Consider the following 22,513-nt stretch of genomic DNA (forward strand, 5'->3'; position numbering starts at 1 on the left):
GTGGAAGGGGTGGGACTAAGAAATTAGTAAGGAACGCATCCTTGAGTCCTTGACTACTAAGGGGCCATCACTCAGCCCCATGGTGGCAGAGTCAGGCTAGCCTTCTTTGACTTTCTCAGGCCCATATTCTATTATCTCACTCTGAGTATGTCATCCTTACTAACCGGCTTCTGGAATAGCAACCGAACTTTCTCTCTTAACCTTTCAGTCTCAGTGACTTTCACTTTCTCCTCTCCTAACTCTTTTTCCCTCTTCCCTCTTGCTGCCAATGCTACTTGATCATCAACAGAATAGTGACGTCTGGTGTAGATGACCGTTGTAAGAGGGTCTGCCGGCTGGCTGTGGTGCCGGAGTCCCAGGAAGAGCATAGCTGCAGTTTAGGTGAGTGCCCGAGGAGGACAGAGAAAGGTGAGGACGTGAAGGCCGACAGGTGGGCCCGAGGCCTCTGGTGGGAATTCTTTCCTAGTAGTAAAGCTGTCCCGTCTGGCTTTAGTTACCTGCAAACAGCTGCCGCAGGATGGCAGAGAAGCGACTGAAGGCGTTGTTCAAAGAGGTTCTGAGACGGTGCCAAAGGCTGAAAGATCCGAGGAGAGCGGCCAGCCACTGTGAGCGCCTCGCCCGCTTTCCAGGGTGCGCTGCCTCTGCTGTTTGTGGCTGCTGGGTCCCCCAAAACAGCTTAAAGCCACAGTATGCGCTTGATGACTGATGTGGCGTGGAGCCCCTTAAAGGAATGCGCCCATCCCAGGGTCAGAGCTCTGCTTTCAGTGCCCTTCCTGGGTAGAGACTTTAGACCTTGCATGTGGTTGGGTGCTGGCCAAATTTCATTCTCAGGAATCACGAACACCAAAAAGGGAAACCCATTCCCGTGTAAGTATCAGCTGCATGATGGAGGTCCAAGGTATTAATCCTCAGTTGCTATGTGTGCTGCTGCCTCTGTGATCACTGGCTTCTTCCGTCTTGAGTTAATGCCAAGCGAGTGATGCTACTGAGAACATCTTTAGCAATAAGTGCCCTTTGACTGGCTGGACTGATGTGCCCTAGTTCCTGTCCTCTGACCTCTGAATGGGAGGCCTCAGAGAGAGAAGAGAAGTCAGAGAAGATGACAGCTCCTGCCTGGAGTGGCAGTGAACTGAAAGGCCAAAGAAAATTGTATGATTCACAAAAAGATGATGTGATGGCCAGGAGAACTGGGATGTCTCTTAGACACATTGGATCCAAGCTAAACCAGTTCCGTCCAGTTCCATTTGCAAATCAACGCATTGTGGAGGAATCTGCCAAGGGTCCACCAATAAAAGATAAGAGGTCAGAAGATTATCCTAAGCTGTTTTGACTTTGTTTCTCCAGTCTGAGCCTTGATACATGCTTTGAATGTATCATTAATGCTTTATGGTTTATCAGTGCCACTTACCTGCTATTGCTAGCAGAAATGAAATGGCCTAGCCTGCCAAGATGATTTTTTCTTTTTTTGCATGTGAGCAGGTGTGGAAAGAATAGTTCAGTTGTGAATTGTCCTATTAAACATTCCTTCTGACTCTCATTTTGTGGGCAGCCTAAATGGGAAACTCTTTTATTTCTTCCTGGCTCACATAGGAGCCATCGGGTAAAGGAGTTGAACTTCTTTCTGACCTACTTGATTTCATTCTGATTCCAGGAGGGTCTTCAGGTCCAAAGAAGATATATACTACTTATAAAATTAGTTTAATTTAATGTTAACATTAGCAAATAGTGCTTTCTAGAGGTAGGATTTCCATTCCGTGCTCTGACTTGATTTAAAATGAAGGTAGGGAATACGTTAAAAAGGTAATCAACAAGGACCTACTATATAGCACAGGGAACTCAATATTCTGTAATAACCTATATGGGAAAAGAATCTGAAAAAGAATGGATATATGTATATGTATGACTGAATCACTTTGCTGTTCACCTGAAACTAACACAGCATTATAAATCAACTATACTCCAATGTAAACTACAAATTAAAAAAAAATAAAATGTAAGTAGGGAAATAGTAATCCTGGCGTTCATGGTCTGGTTTCAGGTCCTATATGTTGAAGCTTCTGTTGCTATTTAGTAAGAGTGATAGACTTTTGTGAAAAGTGTGGTCTGCCTGATCAGTGCAGGGCAGAGGAGTAAGGAGTGTGGAGCATAATTAAAGCTCCACGTAGAACAGGAAGTGAAGTTCTGCTTCACAAAGGACCTTTTGCTAGGAGTGGGACAGAGGGTGCAGTGGGGAGTAAAGAAAGCCTTAAGTAATCCCCAAATTTTAAGATTAAGATCCTAGCCATCGTCACCATCTGGATTTAATGTATGGTTTACATTCTTCTGAATCATAATACTACCATAGGAGAGCCTTATTGTAACACTGGTTTCAGGGGGCAGGAGTAGTAGCCGTGCTCCACTTTATAACTGTTACCCTTTCAAAGTGCCTCTGCTTCCTCCAGCGTACCTTCTCCTGGGAATTCACAGGTAGGTTGAATGAATGGCTGTTGGCTCCAACTCACAAATGGAAAGCCTGATGTAGAGAGAAGTTACACCTGGATCACACCTGGATCCCAGCAGGTGAGGGCAGGTTAGTGAGAGAGGGACAGCCTTGCCCACCACGCTCACTCTCTCCCCAGATGCCCTGATGTGGTGCCGGACCCTGCATCCCTGGGCTGCCGGAGAGCAGTTAGCATGAAAGGGGAGAAGGAAGTGAGGCCTATAGGCTGCCTACTAGAACATTCTAGGCGGCCCATTTACTCACTTCTCACACAGCCTTTGAGACTAAGCAGTTTCTTCTGTATTCTACAATAAGGAACCGAGGCCCTGGTCTCACACAGCTGGTAATCACAGATCCAAGATCCAAACCCACCTCTGTCTGAAGGGGGAGCCGCTGTTCCACGCCAGCGCATTCCCTACCAGGCTACCAGAGGAAACTGTGGCGGTCTGACGACCTCCCTGTCACTTGTATCTGTCCGTCCATCTGCGATTCGGGAAGAGACCTCTTTATATTCACATGGGACTGAATGGCTGGTTTGAGCGTAAGGAGATATAGCGAGATTAACTCTGTGACGTAATTGTGTGATTGAGCAAAGCACACACCTTGGGAATTCATGTTTCCTTTCAACAAGTATTTACTGAGTAATTACTATGTGTAAAATGCTGTGCTGGGTGCTGGGAGATAATCTTAAATGAGCAGTAAATCCATTTTTCCCTCTCACTTCAAATGAAGCTTATGCTAGTTCATAATATTGCTAATCATTGATCCTGAAGTGCTTTATTAGTGCTGAAAGTTACATAAACACAATCAGTAGGTGAATAGAGTATTCTTTTTGTCTTTCTAAATACCGCCACCGTCACAATTAAACTTTATTAAATGCTTTTTTTTTTTTTTTTTTTTTTGTAGGATGCTTATACCAACTGTGATTTGTCTGGCCAGTTTTGTACTTGATAGTCTGTTGACTGACCTACTTTGCATTTTTTTTTGAAAAATCTCTTTGTTAGTGATTTTTTTAAACTCATCTTCACTTTTCTATTTTCCATAGGACAACTGGGAAAATCATTTGAAGCCCAAACTCTAATTATCTTCTCCCTAACAGCAAAGGCAATTCTGATGAAATTTGTGCCCTCTTAAAGCTAATAAATTAGTCTGAGGGGAAATTTCTTAAACCCATATGTATATAGTAAACAGATAAATGAAGGTCATCTTCAGAGACTGCACTATTCTTTTCAATTTCCAGAGCATCCAATAAGTACTTATTGAGGGCCTAGTCTGGTCACTGTTCAGAGAACCGCAAAAGAAAAATCCCTACCATCATGGAGCTTATGTTGCAGTGTTAATCTATGTTTGTTGGCAGAGCTGTCCACGAAATGCTGTTAAGTGTTTTGTGTAGAAGCAATTTAAATTTAAATATATCCTGCATATGCAGCAACATAGCTGAACCTCATAAACGAAATGTGCTAAGGAAGCCAAACTCAGAAGAGTCCATACTGTATAGGTCCATTTATATAGCACAAAACTCAACACTAATCTGTGGTTTGTGAAAATTCATCAAGGTGTGTGTATATGGTCTGTGCACTTTCTATATGTATATTTTACTTCAGTAAAACATGAATTAAAATATTCCAATAGACACAGAAATACATACCAACTGTTAATTGATCATTCCTAGATTAGCCATCCATTAAGAATAGCTTCTCTCCTCGTTTCCGTAGATAATTTAGAAAACACTATATTTGAATGTCTATTCTAGTAGGCCTGTTAATTAACTGGGAAACATTTTACCGAGGCTTCAGAATTAACACTGTTAATTCTGGGTAGAATTAACACTGATTATGTACTCTTTCTTGATGTGAAGGAATCCATCTGCCTCCATGCAGTGATGGTTTTGAGGGTATTAACTTAACCTTTAGCACCTTCTGAAACTATTCCCCAGAGAAACAGAAAATGGGTCTTACTTCCGGAAGAGAGACATTCACAAACACTTTCCTCTTCTTGATTTTGGCCATTCCAACAGAAACTTTGGGTTTTTAACTAGTGTGGTTGCCTTCGCTGTGCATGAAAATAATTATTAACGAATCAGACTGTTGTAGAATGCTGAAGGTATCAGAGAGAGGGGTGTATGTGTGTGCCCACCCACGTGCTTTGGAGTGTTTTCTCTAAGATCATTGGAAGAGATCTTTAGAAATTACTCTTTTCCCTGTAAGTTGTTATAAACTGAACACAGGATCAGGTAATTTTTGCTGAAAACCCGCAAATTTAATTTATTGGACTGAAAGCAGGACATTTTTTCTTTACTCAAAAAATTCTTTGTCCGCCATCGGAATGCATGAATGAACAGCCTTTCAGGGCATAGGTAAGAACCTTCTCTTAATATCCTCCTTTGCTGAAATAGTCATTTGTGGGAGCTGCTTTTTTTTAATGTGCTTAAAATATGCCCGCATAATGTTCTAGTTTTTATTTTCTAATTTGACCTTTTTCTTTGTTTTATCAGATGCATTAAAACTTAAAATGCCTATATCGAAGAAGGTACAACTTTGTAGATCTAAATAATCAGAAGAATATAAAAGATTGTTTTAAAAAACTTCATTACTTTTTAAGTTGTGGAGTATCATCCACGTCTGGTTTTGATTAAGGCTGCCAGTTTTCTAGGAATTGTGGTTTTTGTCAACTGCATGTGGAAGGCACTGATTGGGGTTTTGGTTGGAGTTCTGGTTTGCTTTCAGAAAACTGCAGAAACACTCTTTGATGTTATTTGTGCAGATGCATTAACACATCAGGGAAAGGGTCAGTAAGTGTGTGCTTCTATGCTGGGTGTCCATTACAGCCCATTACTCTGCACAGAAAGGCAAAGAACAGTTCAGCTGTTTGTGAACCGTCTTAATACATGTTTGGGTTTTTCTAAGCTGCCTTCTCTAAACATTGTGGGTTGCACCTAAGCCTTTTTGTGTTTGTATTGGACAGATTCTTTCTCTGTGGGTAGCATGGGGATTTTTTTCACTTCTCCTCTGGGCTTTACTACAAATTTTGCATTCTTCAGAAATGTCAAGACTTTGCTTTCATTTTCAGCAGTTAATGACTATTACTAATTGTATAATGACACTTCTCTTCCAGTATGATCAGCAAAAAAGGTTTGGCACACATACATTTCACTTGTAGTTTTTATTTCCAGCTTGGTTACAGCATTAACCTTCGTCTTACCAATCCTCTAATTTTGTATTTGGTCTTATAGATACGGACCGAGAACTCCTGTGTCTGATGACGCAGAGTAAGTTGTCTTGTATTTGTAGGAATACATTAATTACTAGCCTAAACTGCATGCTTCCAGTACTCACCACTAATTGAAATGCAATTAATATGACAGTGGATTGAAGAGCTAACTGACTCTTCTCTGCAGCCTCAGAGAAGCACTTGAAGTTGGAATGCAGAACATATGTTCTGTGCAGGAGAGATGAATGAAAAAGCCACTGAAGCATGATTCTAATATGCAGCTGCTGCTTAAAAGTTAACATTTACTTTTTGTAGAGAGGGCATGTGAAAGTTGTTCTTGTTAGCGTTCGGACGTTGGAACCCCTTCTGAGCCACGGAATTGTTAAAAGGCTTTTCTGCGCTTTGCATTGAATTCTTGATATGTAAAGGCTTAGCCACGAAGTGGTCATTCTCGTAGCTACCTTTTTTTTAAGCTAAGAAAATAAATCCTAAGCCACGAATGATAGATTCAGAAGCCCAAGTTCCTCCCAGGTTGGAATAATATAAACTGTGGGATGCTTGAGACCAAAACGTTGGGATTTCGTTCAAGTTCCGTGGCATAGTCAGGGGTCAAAATGTACAACATGACTTGGGCTGCCTCTCCTTGGTTTCCGCTCCTCTCAGAGATGCATTTCCCATCCCCCGCCTCACATCCAAATTTGAAAAGAATCCACTCTCTCCCGTTTGTGACCACATTAACTCCATTTCAAAAATGGATTTCTCATAGGCAGAGCATTCTGAAACTGATATCCAAGGCAGAAGTTTTCTTTGCAGGACGCTCAGATTTAAGAAACATGATTAATATCTCATTCCAACAACAGTGGCCCACTAAGCCTGATGTCTGTCCTCTGGGAGAGGGATTTTGTGGCCTAGTGGGAATCTGGGCCATCATAAGAGTGGACCCTAGTAATCCCTCTGCCTGTCTTCCTGGCCTGATCCATAGTTTCAAGTCACCGAGTGAGGAATCTACATAACAGTGTAGAACAGACAAATATCATTTCCACCAATGACAACGAGATCAGGCCACAATTTACTGTTCTTGAATTGTGCTTTCCCCATGTTTGTGTTCAAGAGGTCAGCTTAGGCTGTACGTGTAGCTCGAAGCAGTCTGACTCGTGTGCCAAGGGTATCGGTTTCCGATGTGTGATGCACAATTGCTCTGTGGCCTGACACATGGAACATTCATGTCTCAAAACCAAATTCAGCCGGAGCTTGACTGACTGCATGAAGCTAAGTAGTCTATAAAATTGAGCCCTGGTTGTTGCTTTTAAAATCTACAGTGGCAGTATTTAACATTCACCGAAAAGAGGGTTATATAAGATTGATAGGCAAAACACTTTTTTGATATGGTTAGCAAAAACATTTTGATAGAATGGATTTACTCTTCATCATTGCAAAGCTGCTGTGCAATTTGCCTAATACAGATCTCTAAAAAACCCTAAAAGCTGAAAGAAAAGAAGCTACATTAAAGAGCTTTTGAATTTTACCCGTACCTGAATATGAAACCTCACCCTCAGGAGAAGTTAATGATTTTTTTTAAAACGGGTGGGAGTGGGGACTCCTCTAAATTTACCAAAAAAGCAGCCTTATGGGCCAGGGTGAGTATACAGAGCTTCTTTTCCAAGGGTCTTATCTAGGAACATCCAAAGGGCTGAATTTCTTTCTTGGAGTAGACATAAATTATATGAAACCATGTGGGGAACAAAAAGAAAAGTTTATGTCAGGGTCTTTTTTTTTTTAAAAACAGAAATTCATAATGTGTTTTGTTCATTCCCCCACCATCTCCCTTTTTCAAAATCTTTAAGGACAAGTATTGGCACAGGCTCTATTTGTTCATAATTGACACATTCTTAAAATGCAGCCCAATCAAAAAAAGATGTGCCCTTTAAGGAAAATGCAGGTCAGGGGCAGACCTACCACACAGGCAAACAGAAATTTCCACCTCCTGGCAAGCCACGAATGGCTCCATGGATTTAGTTTCACCTTCTTGCCCTTTACTTCCACATGCCTCCTCTCCCAGCGGTCCCCTCCGAGGAGGCTGGACACTGTGAGAGCCAAAGGCCATTTTGTTCTTAATTCCCTTACCTTAGACTTGGGCCAGAAACAGTTTCCAGGCTCCCCTTGAGGTAATTTAATCCTGGCCCTCAGAAATGCCAACCTGTCACCGAGAGAGGCTCCTGGGCCCTGCAGCCAGGGGCCCTTGTCCCGGCAGCCCAAGGGCACAGCCTGTTGTGCTGAGAAGTATAGCCTTGGTGCAAGTCCATGTAACATTCTGGAACCTATAGGCTTCTGCAGGGTCCCCCACCCCATCCCTAGACAGGCACTTTTTCATTCTGGAGGCTGAGTCCAACCTCTGAATTAGGGAACATTTTCTAAATGGTGACTCAGCTCATTTCTGTCTACTATTATCAGTTCTCAGCTTGCTTGGTTCCTTTTGATGAAACGGTATAGAGATATTGCTCATAGTTTTATTCTTTCTTTTTCGGGCCAGTTGGCTGGTGTTTCTTTTAAAAAAAAAAAAAACTCTAGGGAAAAATAGTACTTCCTGGTATATGAGAAGGCAGGCAAGTGTTTCTCTTTTTATTTCACTAACCAGCTTTTGCCCACGTTCGGGCTGAGGCAGTTAAAACTTCATGGTGGGAGCAGAGCTAGGAACCCGGGACAGAGGAAGGCAATTCTGAAGGCCTTGCTCCCGTCCTGTCCGTGCCAGTCGAGTGAGATAAGCAATTCTCAAATCCTGGAGAAAGCTGCCATTTTCTTCCCGGGGTCCCAGAAGAAGTCCTTGCTCTATGGCCACCCACTGTGGCCTAAACCGAAATTCTGCCCTTTAAAAATTATAGGTGGCAAAGCTGAAGGAAGGGACCTCCTTCCTCTCCCACAATCTGCCAACTATTTAGTAGATTACAGGAGAGTCCCAGCTCAGAGGAGTTTGTATCTTCTAAGACCTTCCCAAAGCCTGTAAATTGCCTTAAAAGATGAACTGACTGAATCAGACCTATTTAAAGGTAAGACTTTTTTAAACTCTGAAAGGAAGAATGGAATGAGTTTTGGTCCCTTTCTGGAAAGCTTGTTTAAGGGAATTTTGATCCATGAAGTTTAAAACCCATGGGTTAGACTTTTCTACCTAACTCTCCAAATTCCTAAACCTTCCTTAAACCACATCAATAAATAGCATCAACTAGGTGAAAAATCGCAGCCCCTCCTCTCTTTTGAGGGCTACAGTTTATCTTTCGGGAAGGTACAGCTGCCACCGTCAACACTGTCCCCTGAGTTTGTGGACAGCTCCACGCGTGGTTTGTCATATCCATGCAAATAGGAGCCTCAGATCAAAGAAAGTCCCTGGGCACAGATTATTAGAATACTCTTGGGGAAAGCAGATTACAAGTGCAGTCTTCAGTTTTAGCTCTCTTAGGTCAGACTCAAATTGTGCAGCATCCAGAGAGAGGGGAGAGGCACCCACACATCCACGCAAGTTCATTTGAGTGGACCGGAATGAACGTGGGCAGCCATTGCTTTGGGGTCATCTTCTCCTTCCAGAGAGCTGCCTGCTAAGGAACCCACTAGCATCCAGTGATGCTGCTGCTGTGCATTGTCTGGCCATGGGGATGTGACTATTTTGGACATCACTGATGGTGTCTGGAACTAGTTGGCGTCTCAGTGCATGGCTTTTCTTTTTCTTTGTGTTAAGCTGGCTTCAAAAATGGACTATCAGTCTTCTGTTCTGAAACAGCCCTCCACTCGATTTGAGTCCTCTGTGACCCATTTGGTTCCCAGAGCTAGTCATTTCTTTGAGAGAAAAAACGGGAAGATTTTGCTTTGGTTTTTATTTCTATTTTCATCTTGCTGCTTCAGCTTTCGTTGTAGCAAAGGTCTACATAAGCATCGCAGAAAAGGCCCTATGGTCTTGCCCAACATTTAATAAGCTCCTCTAGAATATATCAATTATATGAACAGCCTAAAGGTTTTTAAAAATTGCTTTCCCAATGCTTTTGCTTTTAAAAGAGTAAATTCAGAGGTATCCTGACAAAAATAAAGTGAAATCATTGTGAGAATTTTAGGATACAAAGTATATACTGATTTATATATTTTATCCTTTAATCTTACCATTAAATATTTTCTTGATTCCAAGATGCCATCAACGCACTATCAGTTTACAGACAGTTTTACAGGACATAGAAGTAGACCACATCAAACGTATGTATCATTAATACATAGCTGTTGGATGCAACCAAAATTCGGAAAATACAACAGGAAAAGGTGGTCCCTTAGACTTGAAGCTGTACGATATATATATTTTTTTCTTTTTGAAAAATGGAGAAATTGCCTCAGTTAACGGAGAAAGCATTTAAGCCACCAGCTCTTTACACCAAGAAGCATTTACTGCAATTAAGTTTCACTTCAGGGGACACCACTCTCCCTCCCTATAAATTCTCCCCAAGTTATACATTTTAGCTCTCTTCATTTTACTTTCTAATACAAGTGAGACGAGCCCAGAGCTTCAAATACCTTTTTCTAGCCCTTTACTTTAAACATCTATTGACCCCTACATATAAAATTAGATTGGCCTGATTCTGCCATCACTGAAGACAAAGATGGTCACATTTTCGCTTTTTGCCGCAAAAGGAGAAAAGGTGAGGCTGCTGGCATGCCCGCTGCTGCAGGCCCAGGGATGAACAGACTGCAAATCACGCTGCTGCCTTAAGCTGCGGAGGGAAGGGGGCAGTTTTTCCAAACGCGGTAGCGCCCCGCCGCGGCGGGACGCTGCAAATGCGCGGAGACTTGCGGAGCACTGATCCCTGTCCACCGTCGTCTGCTCTCTCCACACGCAGGAGCACGAGTATGTTCGACATGCGGTGTGAGGAGGAGGCCAAGGTGCAGCCGCACAGCAGGGCCCGCCAGGAGCAGCTGCAGCTGATAAACAACCAGCTGCGGGAAGAGGATGACAAATGGCAAGATGTGAGTGCCGTCCAGGGCCGTGGGCAGCGGGGAGACTGCTCTGCCCGCTGGGCTAGAGGCCCTTTGGAGCAGAAAATCAGGCGGGTCTGGAAAATCAGACTTGGGCTGGAAAGTCATGCAGAGGAAGGGCGCCCCTAAGAGGGCTTCAAACGGTGACACAGTCCATGCGGGCTTTAGGGAAAGTACCCTTGCTGAAGTTTGGCCACAAAAAAGAGGGGAGCAGAAGGGAGGCAACTGGCATGGGATGCAGAATTGAGGAGGGACTGTCTTTTGAGACTATATATTTGGAATCGATGATAACGACAACGATAATTGCCAACACTGAAAGCGTACCAGTAACAGGTACTATTCTAAGTACCCTGCATGTAATCATCCCTTCATCCTCTCAGTAATTCAATGAGCTAGCAACTATGATTGTCCTCAGTTCTACAGATGAGTCCCAGAACAGCTAAGTAACTTGTCCAGAGTCACACAGCTAGTGAGCGAGAGAGCCAGGATTGTAACCAGTTAAGGAAGGCTCCAGGGCCTGATGGGGGCCTTGGGATCACCTGTGTGCTAAGAGCAAAGGGCCAGGGCAGGGGAGAAGCCTAAAGATAGGGATGAGAGGCGGAAAAGTGGATTACTTCATCCTCACAGAGCCCTCTGAGGTGGCTACTGCAGATTTGAGTCTACCTTTAGTCAAAAAAGTTAACTTTCCTAAAGTTGATAAAGTGTGGTAATAATTATGTCGGTGCCTGGCACCTTATGTGCAGTACCTCATTTAACCCTCACGACAGGCTTGTGAGAGTAGGTATTATTATCGTTTCTATTTTAGAGATGAGGAAACTGAGGTGCAGAGAGGCTAAGAAACGAGCTAGGGTTGTTTCTCATGGCCGCACTCCCACCCGTCTGACTCCAGAATCCTGAGTCCTCAACATTATGCTCTCTAACTGCCCATAGGATTTGTGGTGAGGTTCTTGAAAGGATCAGATGACTTAATACATACAGAATTGTTGGTTTTGTAAGACCCCAAAGCCAATTTTTTGTTTCTGTCTTTTCTTCCTTCCCTGAGGGAATTGTAGGTCTGTGGTTAATTCCTACCATTCTGTGGTCAGCGAGTCCATTCACGACGCAGAGGTCATAAATAGCAAGAAATGAAGTTTCTTACAATACCCTCGGAGGCAGTACTTTAAAATTTGGCAACTGACGTGGAATTTGATCACAAATTTTACATTACCGTGTTTAAATAAATGCGCTGCCCTGCTACGGATAATGTAGATATTTCTGAGGGGTTCCTGCCTTCGAGGTAGTCCTGTTCCAGCCAGGCTTACATTGGATGTACAGGAGTGTCTTAGCCTGGCCGGTAGTCAGTGCTTACTCGACCCTGAGGAGTAGAAATGGAATTATGTGCAAAGCCTGAAGATAAATGTTGTATCTCCCTCCCCCACCCCTGCAGGACCTGGCTCGTTGGAAGAGCCGGAGAAGAAGTGCTTCTCAGGACTTAATCAAGAAAGAGGAAGAAAGGAAAAAAATGGAGAAGTTACTGGCTGGAGAGGATGGGACAAGTGAACGAAGGAAAAGCATCAAAACCTACAGGGAGATTGTCCAGGAAAAGTGGGTTCTTTCTGCGGTTGTTCTTGTTGTTGAGTATACAGTATTATCTAGATGTGCTTTTCCTAAAAATCGTTGGTTATCCCGACGGCTCTGACACCAATATCATACTTCCTGTTTGCATGCTTTCCTTCAGCTCTACCAGGGTCTGCTTTGCAATTCCTGTGACTGTTGCCTTTGTTCTTGCTTCCCCTCCCATGCCCGTCCTTTAGGGAGCGGAGAGAGAGGGAGTTGCATGAGGCATACAAGAATGCACGGTCCCAGGAGGAGGCGGAAAGGATCCTTCAGCAGTACATCGAGAGGTTCACCATCAGCGAAGCTGTTCTTGAACGCTTGGAGATGCCAAAAATTCTGGAAAGAAGCCATTCAACAGAGCCAAACTTATCCTCCTTCCTGAATGACCCCAACCCCATGAAATACCTGCGGCAACAGTCACTGTCTCCGCCCAAATTCACTGCCACCGTGGAAACCACCATCGCTCGTACCAGTGTACTGGATGCCAGCATGTCAGCAGGCAGTGGGTCTCCAAGCAAAACTGTCACTCCCAAAGCAGTGCCTATGCTGACACCCAAGCCTTACTCCCAGCCCAAAAACTCTCAAGAGGTCCTGAAGACCTTCAAGGTAGGATGAGTTCCTTAAGGGTAGAACCAAAACTGAACCCCAGGTAATCACTGCAAGGAAGCATCTTGCCTCAAGAAGATGCAATTGTTTTTATCAAACAAGAGCAAAATGTGTTAACATGTATGATTGTGAAGTTTATGTGTCTCTGAGATCTGGTTTGCAGATAGTTAAGGGATAGACGATTCCCCTCAGTTCCTGTTTTTCATACTGATGGACTTCCGTGAGATTGGTGGTTGAGTCATCTCCATGAGCAATGCCTGTTTCATAGTTGGGTATGATGGCATGGTCTCTCTATAGTAGTCATAACAAACCCTAATCTAGCAGCACCCTAGGTATCTCCAGCTATCTCCAGCATGGTCTCTCTATAGTAGTCATAACAAACCCTAATCTAGCAGCACCCTAGGTATCTCCAGCTATCTCCAGCATGGTCTCTCTATAGTAGTCATAACAAACCCTAATCTAGCAGCACCCTAGGTATCTCCAGCTATCTCCAGCATGGTCTCTCTATAGTAGTCATAACAAACCCTAATCTAGCAGCACCCTAGGTATCTCCAGCTATCTGGAGGTATTGCAAATTCCTCAAAACAAAATTGTGATTGCCTTTGGCTTAAATAGAAGTATATACAGCTACCTCTCTTTTAGGAAGAAACTGCCATCATATCTAAAAAGATGCTACAGGGCTTCCCTGGTGGCGCAGTGGTTGAGAGTCCGCCTGCCAATGCAGGGGACATGGGTTCGTATCCCAGTCTGGGAAGATCCCACATGCCGCGGAGTGGCTGGGCCCGTGAGCATGGCCGCTGAGCCTGCGCGTCTGGAGCCTGTGCTCCACAACAAGAGAGGCCGCGATAGTGAGAGGCCCGCGCACCGCGATGAAGAGTGGCGCCCGCTTGCCACAACTAGAGAAAGCCCTCACACAGAAACGAAGACCCAACACAGCAAAAATAAATAAATTAATTAATAAACTCCTACCCCCAACACCTTAAAAAAAAAATTAAAAAAAAAAAAAAGAAGTTTAAAAAATAAATAAATAAAAAAATAAAAAGATGCTACAATACAAAAAAATAATAATACAGGGAATACATGGGAATACATGTACTTTGTTCTCAGATGAGACAGATATTTATTATTTTTTAAGTGGGAAGAAACTATGTTGTTTTGGGGGCTGGAGGGGTTGCCAATGAACGTGTAAAGTGACGTACCAGAACCAAAGAATCTATGACAGTCAAACGTCTTTTTTCTTCCTCAAATTCTAGTATTTTCCCTCACATCAGTGCTCATCCTTTGTCTCAAGCTATGTTGACTATAAAGAAAAATCAGTTCTCATGGTCCCTGCACACCACATGGGTTCATAATAGAAGACAGGTGGAATTCATCAGTAGCAGACACGGACATGTGACTGTAAAGAAAGTTTGCTAAACTAAACTAATTGAGCAGTGGGATGCCGTGTATCTTCCTATTGAATTTCAGAGGGAACCAAACCACACTTTCTGACTCTTGCTTAGATAACTCTGAACGTATCTTCAAAATCTGCGCCTTAGGCTTTGATGAAACAAAAGAAAAATGTCCTGGCTGTGTCTCATCTGGGTTGAATTGAGATGTTTATCCCTCGAAGGGCAGGGACTGTGTCCTTGTTGTTCATAGCTTCATCCTGAGTGCCTGGCATAGGTGCCTAGGCACTCAGCAACGGTTTATTGAATAAATACACTAATTTTTTCCTGAGAAGATGAGCTACTCATCATGCAGACTCGTGCACACACAGATATACACATGATCATATGTGCTCGGCAGGCCACCTAAGTACCTCGGCAGCTGTCTTTCACCTAGGGCCCACGGTGATGCACTGTCTGAGATTTCATGAAGCAAGGTTTGATGTTGAGGTGGCCCGGCACAGGGATAGGGAATACATTTAGTTAAGTTGGTATCCAAGGCAGCGGATCAATTAATCCAGATGTCCACTTCCTATCCTTCATATAAACAGCACAATGTGATCATTTAAACAGAAGAATTAGGATAGATGACTTCATGGCAAGACTTTGGCCCTGAGAAAACCTAGTCCCTTGCCATTGTGGCAAGACAGTGTGGAGGCCTCAGGAGAGGTGGATTGAGGAACTGGATAGAGATCCTTTCAGAGCTGGGGCTCACCAATGAGCCCTCAGCTCATCATAGGTCTTGATGGCTGTCAACCCTGTTCACAGCCCCACCATTGAGTGGGTGGACCCACTTGTATGGTAGTATGTAAATGGAACAGTTGTTGCCAGATAATGCCAGAAATGAAGGTAAGGGGTGTGCGTGTGCGTGTGTGTGTGTGTGTTTTCTTGTGGGGAGGAGGTGGGCACGGGAGACAGGGAATACAGGCTCAGTCTCTTAGTACAACAGATTTAAGAGTAAAGGAAGGGGCTTCCCTGGTGGCGCAGTGGTTGAGAGTCCACCTGCCAATGCAGGGGACACGGGTTCGAGCCCTGGTCTGGGAGGATCCCACATGCCGCGGAGCAACTAGCCCCGTGAGCCATAATTACTGAGCCTGCGCGTCTGGAGCCTGTGCTCCGCAACAAGAGAGGCCGAGATAGTGAGAGGCCCGCGCCCCGCGATGAGGAGTGGCCCCCCCTTGCCGCAACTGGAGAAAGCCCTTGCACAGAAACGAAGACCCAACACAACCATAAATAAATAAATAAATAAATAAAAATTAAAAAAAAAAAAAAGAGTAAAGGAAGAGCAAGTAAGATGGTTTAAGGCAGTGTTTTCAAACTGAGAGTTGCCACCTGTTGCTAGGTTATGAAATCAATTTAGTGGTTTGGAATCAGCATTCTCTTTTTTAAAAAAAAGGAGGTAGAATAGAATACAATGTTTAAAAAACAGCCTAGTGCAGCACACATAAAAAAAGGTAAATATTATTTTGCAAAACTTCGTTTCAGTTATCTCTACGTGTGTGCGTTCAGTTGTGATTTCAACTTCATGGATCACAGACAGTAGATATACAAGCCACTGACTTAGGGTAAATAAACTATAACTAGCATCTGCCCTTCTGTTATTCCTTTTAAAAGATTTTAGAAGGTTTAGTAAGAAGAATAGCTAATATTTACATACTTAAAATGTGTCAGATACTGTTCTAAATTCTGTGCATATATTAATCCTTAAAATCACCGTAACAGCATCATTAAGGAATACTATTACCATAAAGGTGAGGAAACCGAGGCTGAAGATTACATGGCTGTTAAGCAATAGAGCCAGGACTCACTCTGAGGCCGTCTCACTGCAGAGCTTCTTTTCGGGACCACGCTACATACTGTCAGACCTTAAGACAGAGACTTCTAGACGCCTTTTAATAAGCCAGACTAACCACTGTCACTCCTTCTTTCTCACTCCCACCACCCTCCCTAGACATGGGTGCAAAACAAAAATATCTTAATATGCATGGCCTCTTTTTCTTGAAGAAACTGGGATGGTCAGGTTAACTAGAAATAGGGATTTACTGTCACATAGCATAGCACCAGGTTCCCTGCCCTCCATGATAGCTTCCAAAAAGTACCCATTGCTCCTGACCATGACAGGATAACCTGTGAAATATTCCTGATCTAAGATGAGCTCCGCCTAATTTAATACGCTAATCAGAAAAAAAAAATCTCAAAGCTGTGGATTAGCAGTCAGAAAGTAAATGAAAAATTACTGGAACCCAAATATGCCCTTGATTTTCTATACTGCAAAATAAAAGCAGACCCACAGTAAGGTGAACATGAAATGTATTCTAACGTGAAGCAGCCTGAGAAAGCAGACCACCTTTTAAAGAAGCCTTCAAAGATGGCATTTAGGGCTTCCCTGGTGGCGCAATGGTTGAGAGCCCGCCTGCCGATGCAGGGGACACGGGTTCCTGCCCCGGTCCGGGAAGATCCCACATGCCGCGGAGCGGCTGGGCCCGTGAGCCATGGCCGCTGAGCCTGCGCGTCCGGAGCCTGTGCTCCGCAGCGGGAGAGGCCACAACAGCGAGAGGCCCACGTACCGCAAAAAACAAACAAAAAAAAAGATGGCATTTAGAGGAGCCCTAGTTTCTAGAACTGACTGAAGCATATAAAAGACCTTATTCTTTGTTAGACCATGATTATTAAATGCTAATGATTTAAGGTGATTCTGAACGTGTTATTTTGTTACAGTCTTTTGCTGGGTAATAGCATGTTCTTGTTCATTCCGGTTTTTACAGGTAGATGGGAAAGTCACCATGAATGGAGAGACGGTTCACGTTGACCAGGAGGAGAAGGAGAGAGAGTGTCCCCCCGTGGCACTTGCCCCCTCGTTGACCAAATCCCAGACGTTTGAAGGTGTGGCCAGAGTGCATGGGTCCCCCATGGAGCTGAAACAAGACAACAGTAGCATTGAGATGAACATAAAGAAGCCAAGTTCTCTTCCCCAAGAGCTGACGGTAAGAAGCAAACTTTTTTTTTTTTCCTCTTCGGGATAATTTCAGTGTGAAATAATCTATTTAAAAAAAAATAAGTAGGTCTTGATAATGATCATTTCTTTCCAGGAAGGTATTTTAGTTTGCTAGGGCTGCCATAACGAAGTGATACAAACTGAGTGGCTTACACAACAGATATTAATTGTCTCATGGTCCTACTGGCTGGAAGTCCAAAGTCAAGGTGTTGGCAGGGTTGGTTCCTTCTGGTGTCTATGAGGGAGAATCTGGTCCTGGCTTCTGGTGGTTTGCTGGCAGTCTTTGACATTCTCTGCCTTGTAGATGCCCCACCCTGATCTCTGCCTTCATGTTCACATGACACTCTCCCTGTGTGTTGTCTGTGTCCAAATCTCCCCTTTTTATAAGGACACAAGTCGTACTGGATTAGGGACCTACTCCACTCCAGTATGACCTCGTCTTAATTTAATTACATCTGCAAAAATCCTGTTTCCAAATAAGGTCACATTCTGAGGTAGTTGAGTTTAGGACTTCCACATATAAATAGGGGGGAGGACACAGTTCAGCCCTAACAGAGGAATATAACAGAAGGTGTCATGTGTTATGAGTAAAAACCTTTTCCTTGTCGCCCTGCGATTGGTGTCTAGTGTTATAGAAAAAGAAACCAATATCTGAAATACCTTCATTTCTGTTTATTCAGGGCCCCATAAGGCTTGTTAACATAATTTGAAAATAACTGGTGTCATCAGAACCTGACTTTCCATCCTTGACAATATGTATAAAAGGGTATCTTTCTTATTAGTTTTTAAAAACTCATTAAAAATCAAATTAATTTTTTTATTGGCTTAGCCCCTGAAATCCAATGTAATTAGAAGTACTATTGAATGGCCAAGCTGAAAAATGTAGGGTAATTCAAGAATAGCAGAAGAGAGAACTCAAAATAACATTAGGTTTGCTTATTTGGAGTATAAAACGTCATCAAGAAGATTACGCTTTTTCTTAGATCTCTCACCAGGGTTCGTGCTGGTTTTGCTGATCAAACCCCAACTGTCAGTACCACAGATACAGGCCAGCTTTTGGGGTAGAGTCGGACTCCGTTCAGCCTTATCTGTTCTCACCAGAGGCTGATTTCTGCGGTTTTAATTTATAGTGATTGGGTTGGAATTATAAAGGATGGGGAAAACTGTCAAGGTTTTTTCCCCCAGCACCTAGAAAAGTTTGGTCCAGAGGGAAACTTGTCTTCCAGCTCCAGGGCTAAGTTAAATGACCCAGCTAGCTAAACCCATCCAGAGGACTAGATATTATTTTTCTTATCTCCAGGATTTGTCTTTTGAAGAATAAATTATGTTTTCGCAGAGGAGTTGAGAGGATTTAATTCTTCCTCGCAGTGCTCAAGCCCTAGAAAGAGATTCAAAGCGGAATGGACCAAAATAACTTCCTCACCATGGTAGCATGTTTGCTGGTCTCTAGGAGAAAAGTTTTGTGATCGAGGCACAGGCTGAATCCCTCAACCTGGAATTTAATTCTGCTTTTCATTTGCATGAATGTTACCACCTCTGAAGAGTTCTTATGAGTTATCATGAGATGGAAGACTGAATTCTGTTAGGAGTGTGGGAACTTTACTAGTAGAGTCAACATGAACTTATGCTCTTAAATTTAAATAAGTTCCCCTCCCGCGTGCCGCGGAGCGGCTGGGCCCGTGAGCCGTGGCCGCTGAGCCTGCGCGTCCGGAGCCTGTGCTCCGCGACGGGAGAGGCCACAGCAGTGAGAGGCCCGCGTACCACAAAAAAATAAATAAATAAATAAGTTCCCCCAATTAATTAGACATTGCAGTGGTAGGATTGCTTTTCTGGGGCAGTTAGTAATTCTGTTCTTATTTTTCTTTTGCCACACTTAATGATGAGTGTTTCCTAAGTTCCCTTCATAAGTACCTTTCCATGACTCAATCTGGTTACTCTGTCCATCAGGCCACAGGCCCTTTGCACGTACTGTTGAGCACAGTTCTTTGTCCCTGTACTTTGGAGAAGCAACAGTGTAGGAGCCACACTGGTCCCATAACAGAGGTACACAGGGCTTAGTCAGGCACAGTAGATTAATTCCAAGAACAAATCCTAAGGGCTCTGCTATCAGGCACGTGTCCATTCTCTACCTTTACCTCTGCCCTCTGACCATTTTGTTGTGTGAATCTGGGAGGAGCCCTGCCCTTGGCGGAATAGATTTTTTACCAGCAGGAGTTAAAGGAATAAGTAAAGAGACCAGATGGTATAAGGTCTAAACTTCCCACACCAACTATTTAATCTCTCTTGTTCGAAGCTTCTAACCCTTTGGGGAAAAAGCTTTATCAATCCTATATGGAATCGTAAACAGAAGAAAAGGGGGTTTTATTTGTTTCTTTTGGGGTTTTACTAAACCTCCCTTAAAAAATACTCATTCTCAATAATTACTAATTTTCTTACTTTTACAGTGAGCAACATAACAAGAAAATAGCCTATTGTCTCTTACTGCCAGGCATTTTCCACCTTAACAGTAGTTGTACTGCTATACTCTGTAATGGCAAAGAGAAGATGGATTGAAAGATGTCACATTGGTTACATTGCCCCAAAAGTATCTTGTTTCAAGAGAGGCAAAATTAGATGATCTGAAAGAAATCATGTTATTTCAGAAGTGTATACGGTATAACAAGGAAAGCCCTAATCAAAAGGTGGCCTTGTGGACTTTTTTCTGGAAACCATCATGATCCTGGGCAGCCTGAGGTCTAATCTCATGGAAGAGCCTGGGAGTCTCTTACTCTGGAAAGAAACTACCTAGTTTGGAGTGATTTCTAGTTCAATAAACCCTGGTGGTTCTGAAGAGGTCATAGCACTTATTTACCTCATGTCTAGTACTTTAGGTTCCTGAATTAACCATGTCAGGGGCTACTACGTTATTTTCTGGGTAGATAACTACCTGTATGTATCAGACTTCGAGCCAAGTTGTTAGCTGCACTTCGTGAAATTTTGGCTAAAACACTCTTCATACTCCCTTACAACTTACGACACCAAAAGCTTTCCATTTAGAATATGTCATCCTAAGAGCCGTTTTCTTTTCATTCATTAATTAATTAATTTTTGGCTGTGTTGGGTCTTCGATGCGCGTGGGCTTTCTCTAGTTGTGGTGAGCGAAGTTGTGGCGCACGGGCTTAGTTGCTCCATGACATGTGGGATCTTCCCGGACCGGGGCTTGAACCCGTGTCCCCTGCATTGGCAAGTGGATTCTTAACCACTGCGCCACCAGGGAAATCCCCTAAGAGCCATTTTTAAACCTACTCCTCGTTTTACTTCCTTCTCCATGTTCCAGGAAAAGCATTTCTTGACTGTGTTTCAGCCAGCATATTCCCATTGAAACGGTAGAATTCATTGGTCGTGGCAAAATATGGTGACCAGCTTAAAATGGGAGGCTGCACTCAACAGCCTCCCAGGCCTTTTTACCAGCTTGTGCTTGATTTGCTGTTTCTAATTCATTTGCCCCATTCTGTGGGGCTGTCAAAGGAATAGTGTTCTTCTTTTTAAATAGTGTCTTTCTTCCCAAAACTGCATTCCCAACAGATACACTTTTTACAGAGGAGTAGCCTCACCCACCACTAAAATGTCACAGTTCCTTCAGGGTGAGCTGGAACTATTCAAAGGGCACAGTACCAGTAGGCAGGGGCATTAATTCAGACGGAGAGGCCGAGCGGCAGAAGAGGGTGGACACCACGCTGCAATGGGCCACAGGGTGTGAGGTTGGAGGGTCAGCCTCTTGGGTCCGCACAACCACTTTTGTGTATGACGTCATGTCTTCAGGTTCCTTCTACCTCATCTTTCTCATTAGAAACTCTGTGCACCATCGACTCTTACTTTAGAAATAGATCCTAAATTAAGTTTGGCTCATTATTAATTTTTAATACTCTGGTTATATCTGTTGAGACCAACAAACTCCAGATCATCCTCAATTGAATCACCTTTAAGGTAATGAGATCATGATAGCCGTTGTGCCGATGGTTGTCCGTTACCTGATAAGCATGAATAAATGACCTACTCCGTGGCCCATTTTTGAAATTGAAAAAGAAACTCATAAACTGGCTGTGAGAGCAATTTTCATAAAGCAACTAGCAAAGTGTATAAAATAATATTTAAGTGCTAGAAAACAGGGTTAGAAGCCTAGAGGGACATAAAATGGCAAGGAACAGGTAAGATCATTGTAGGCTGCAGTTAGTCTAGTTGGGAAGGTTTTATGTGAGTTTCAAAATCAACTTGTAGGATTTGCATTGGAATGGAGGGGGGAAGCAGGCTGTTCCACGTGTTGCGACTAGCAGAAGCAAAGACCTCAAGAGGGGATCACAGAGCTAAGAGGTGATGAGGGTGACTAGATGCCATACACTCCAACCAGAGGGATCGGGGCTCCCACGGCCCCTCCCAGTTATCCTTGAGATATTTCCCAGTGGAAATCTAACACTCACTTTTTTTTGCATTTTAAAATACTGGCTTCTGTAAGAAGATCATATCATAGCACAAATACTAGACTTGTAGAATCCAGGATTGGAAAAGAATTTGGAAGGTCTTTTAATCTAAGGACTAATTTATCCTGTTTAGTGACCTACAGAGAAATGTCTCCTTTCAAGATAGTCTACTGTTTTCTTGATCCACTGTGAGCTATACTTGTCTTTGAATCTCTTCCTGCCTTGTTGTTGCCAAAAGTGACCCTTTCCTAAAATACCTAAAGTACCCCATGCACTAGGTCAAAGACCAACACCCCCGTAAGCCTCAGTTTATATTTAAAATAAGGATAATAATAGTATAGGCATCTGATGGTTATCGTGAGAATTCCTATGTATAGAGCACTTAGCTTGATGTCACAGTGACTCATAGAGGTGCCCTTAAGTTAGTTTTAACATTGTCATTCAACAAATGGGAGAAAGAAAGTTACGGTATATTTTTCAGAAGCCTGGAAAGGTGATAGGTGCAAAGTTTTTTAGGTCAAAGTAAGGTCATCAGAATCACCATATTGAACAGATGTGAATTTCAAACAAATGGGATAAATTCCATGTTGTCTTCCAACTCAGCCCGTCAGTAGCTCCAGCTGTAATTCTCTAGGAAGCAAACAGACATGAACAGCTTTTTCCAGAAGACGATTGCCCTTGCAGATGCTCACATGCTTCTTCCAGCAGCTCTTTTTGGTTCTCCTATTATTCACTCTTT

The 22,513-nt window shown here is 43.2% G+C and overlaps 1 protein-coding gene across 1 annotated transcript in view; it reads left to right on the forward strand.

The window, feature by feature from the left end:
* LIMCH1 (LIM and calponin homology domains 1) overlaps positions 1-22,513 on the forward strand; it is a 348,851-nt gene that overhangs the window by 277,603 nt on the left and 48,735 nt on the right. The window contains 5 exon segments of the mRNA XM_007453042.1: positions 5,712-5,747; positions 10,558-10,684; positions 12,120-12,277; positions 12,487-12,895; positions 17,088-17,306. Coding sequence (XP_007453104.1) covers positions 5,712-5,747; positions 10,558-10,684; positions 12,120-12,277; positions 12,487-12,895; positions 17,088-17,306 — 949 coding nt within the window.

The sequence above is a fragment of the Lipotes vexillifer genome, unplaced genomic scaffold (genome assembly GCF_000442215.2).
Source record: "Lipotes vexillifer unplaced genomic scaffold, Lipotes_vexillifer_v1.1 scaffold1272, whole genome shotgun sequence".
Classification (NCBI taxonomy): Eukaryota; Metazoa; Chordata; class Mammalia; order Artiodactyla; family Lipotidae; genus Lipotes; species Lipotes vexillifer.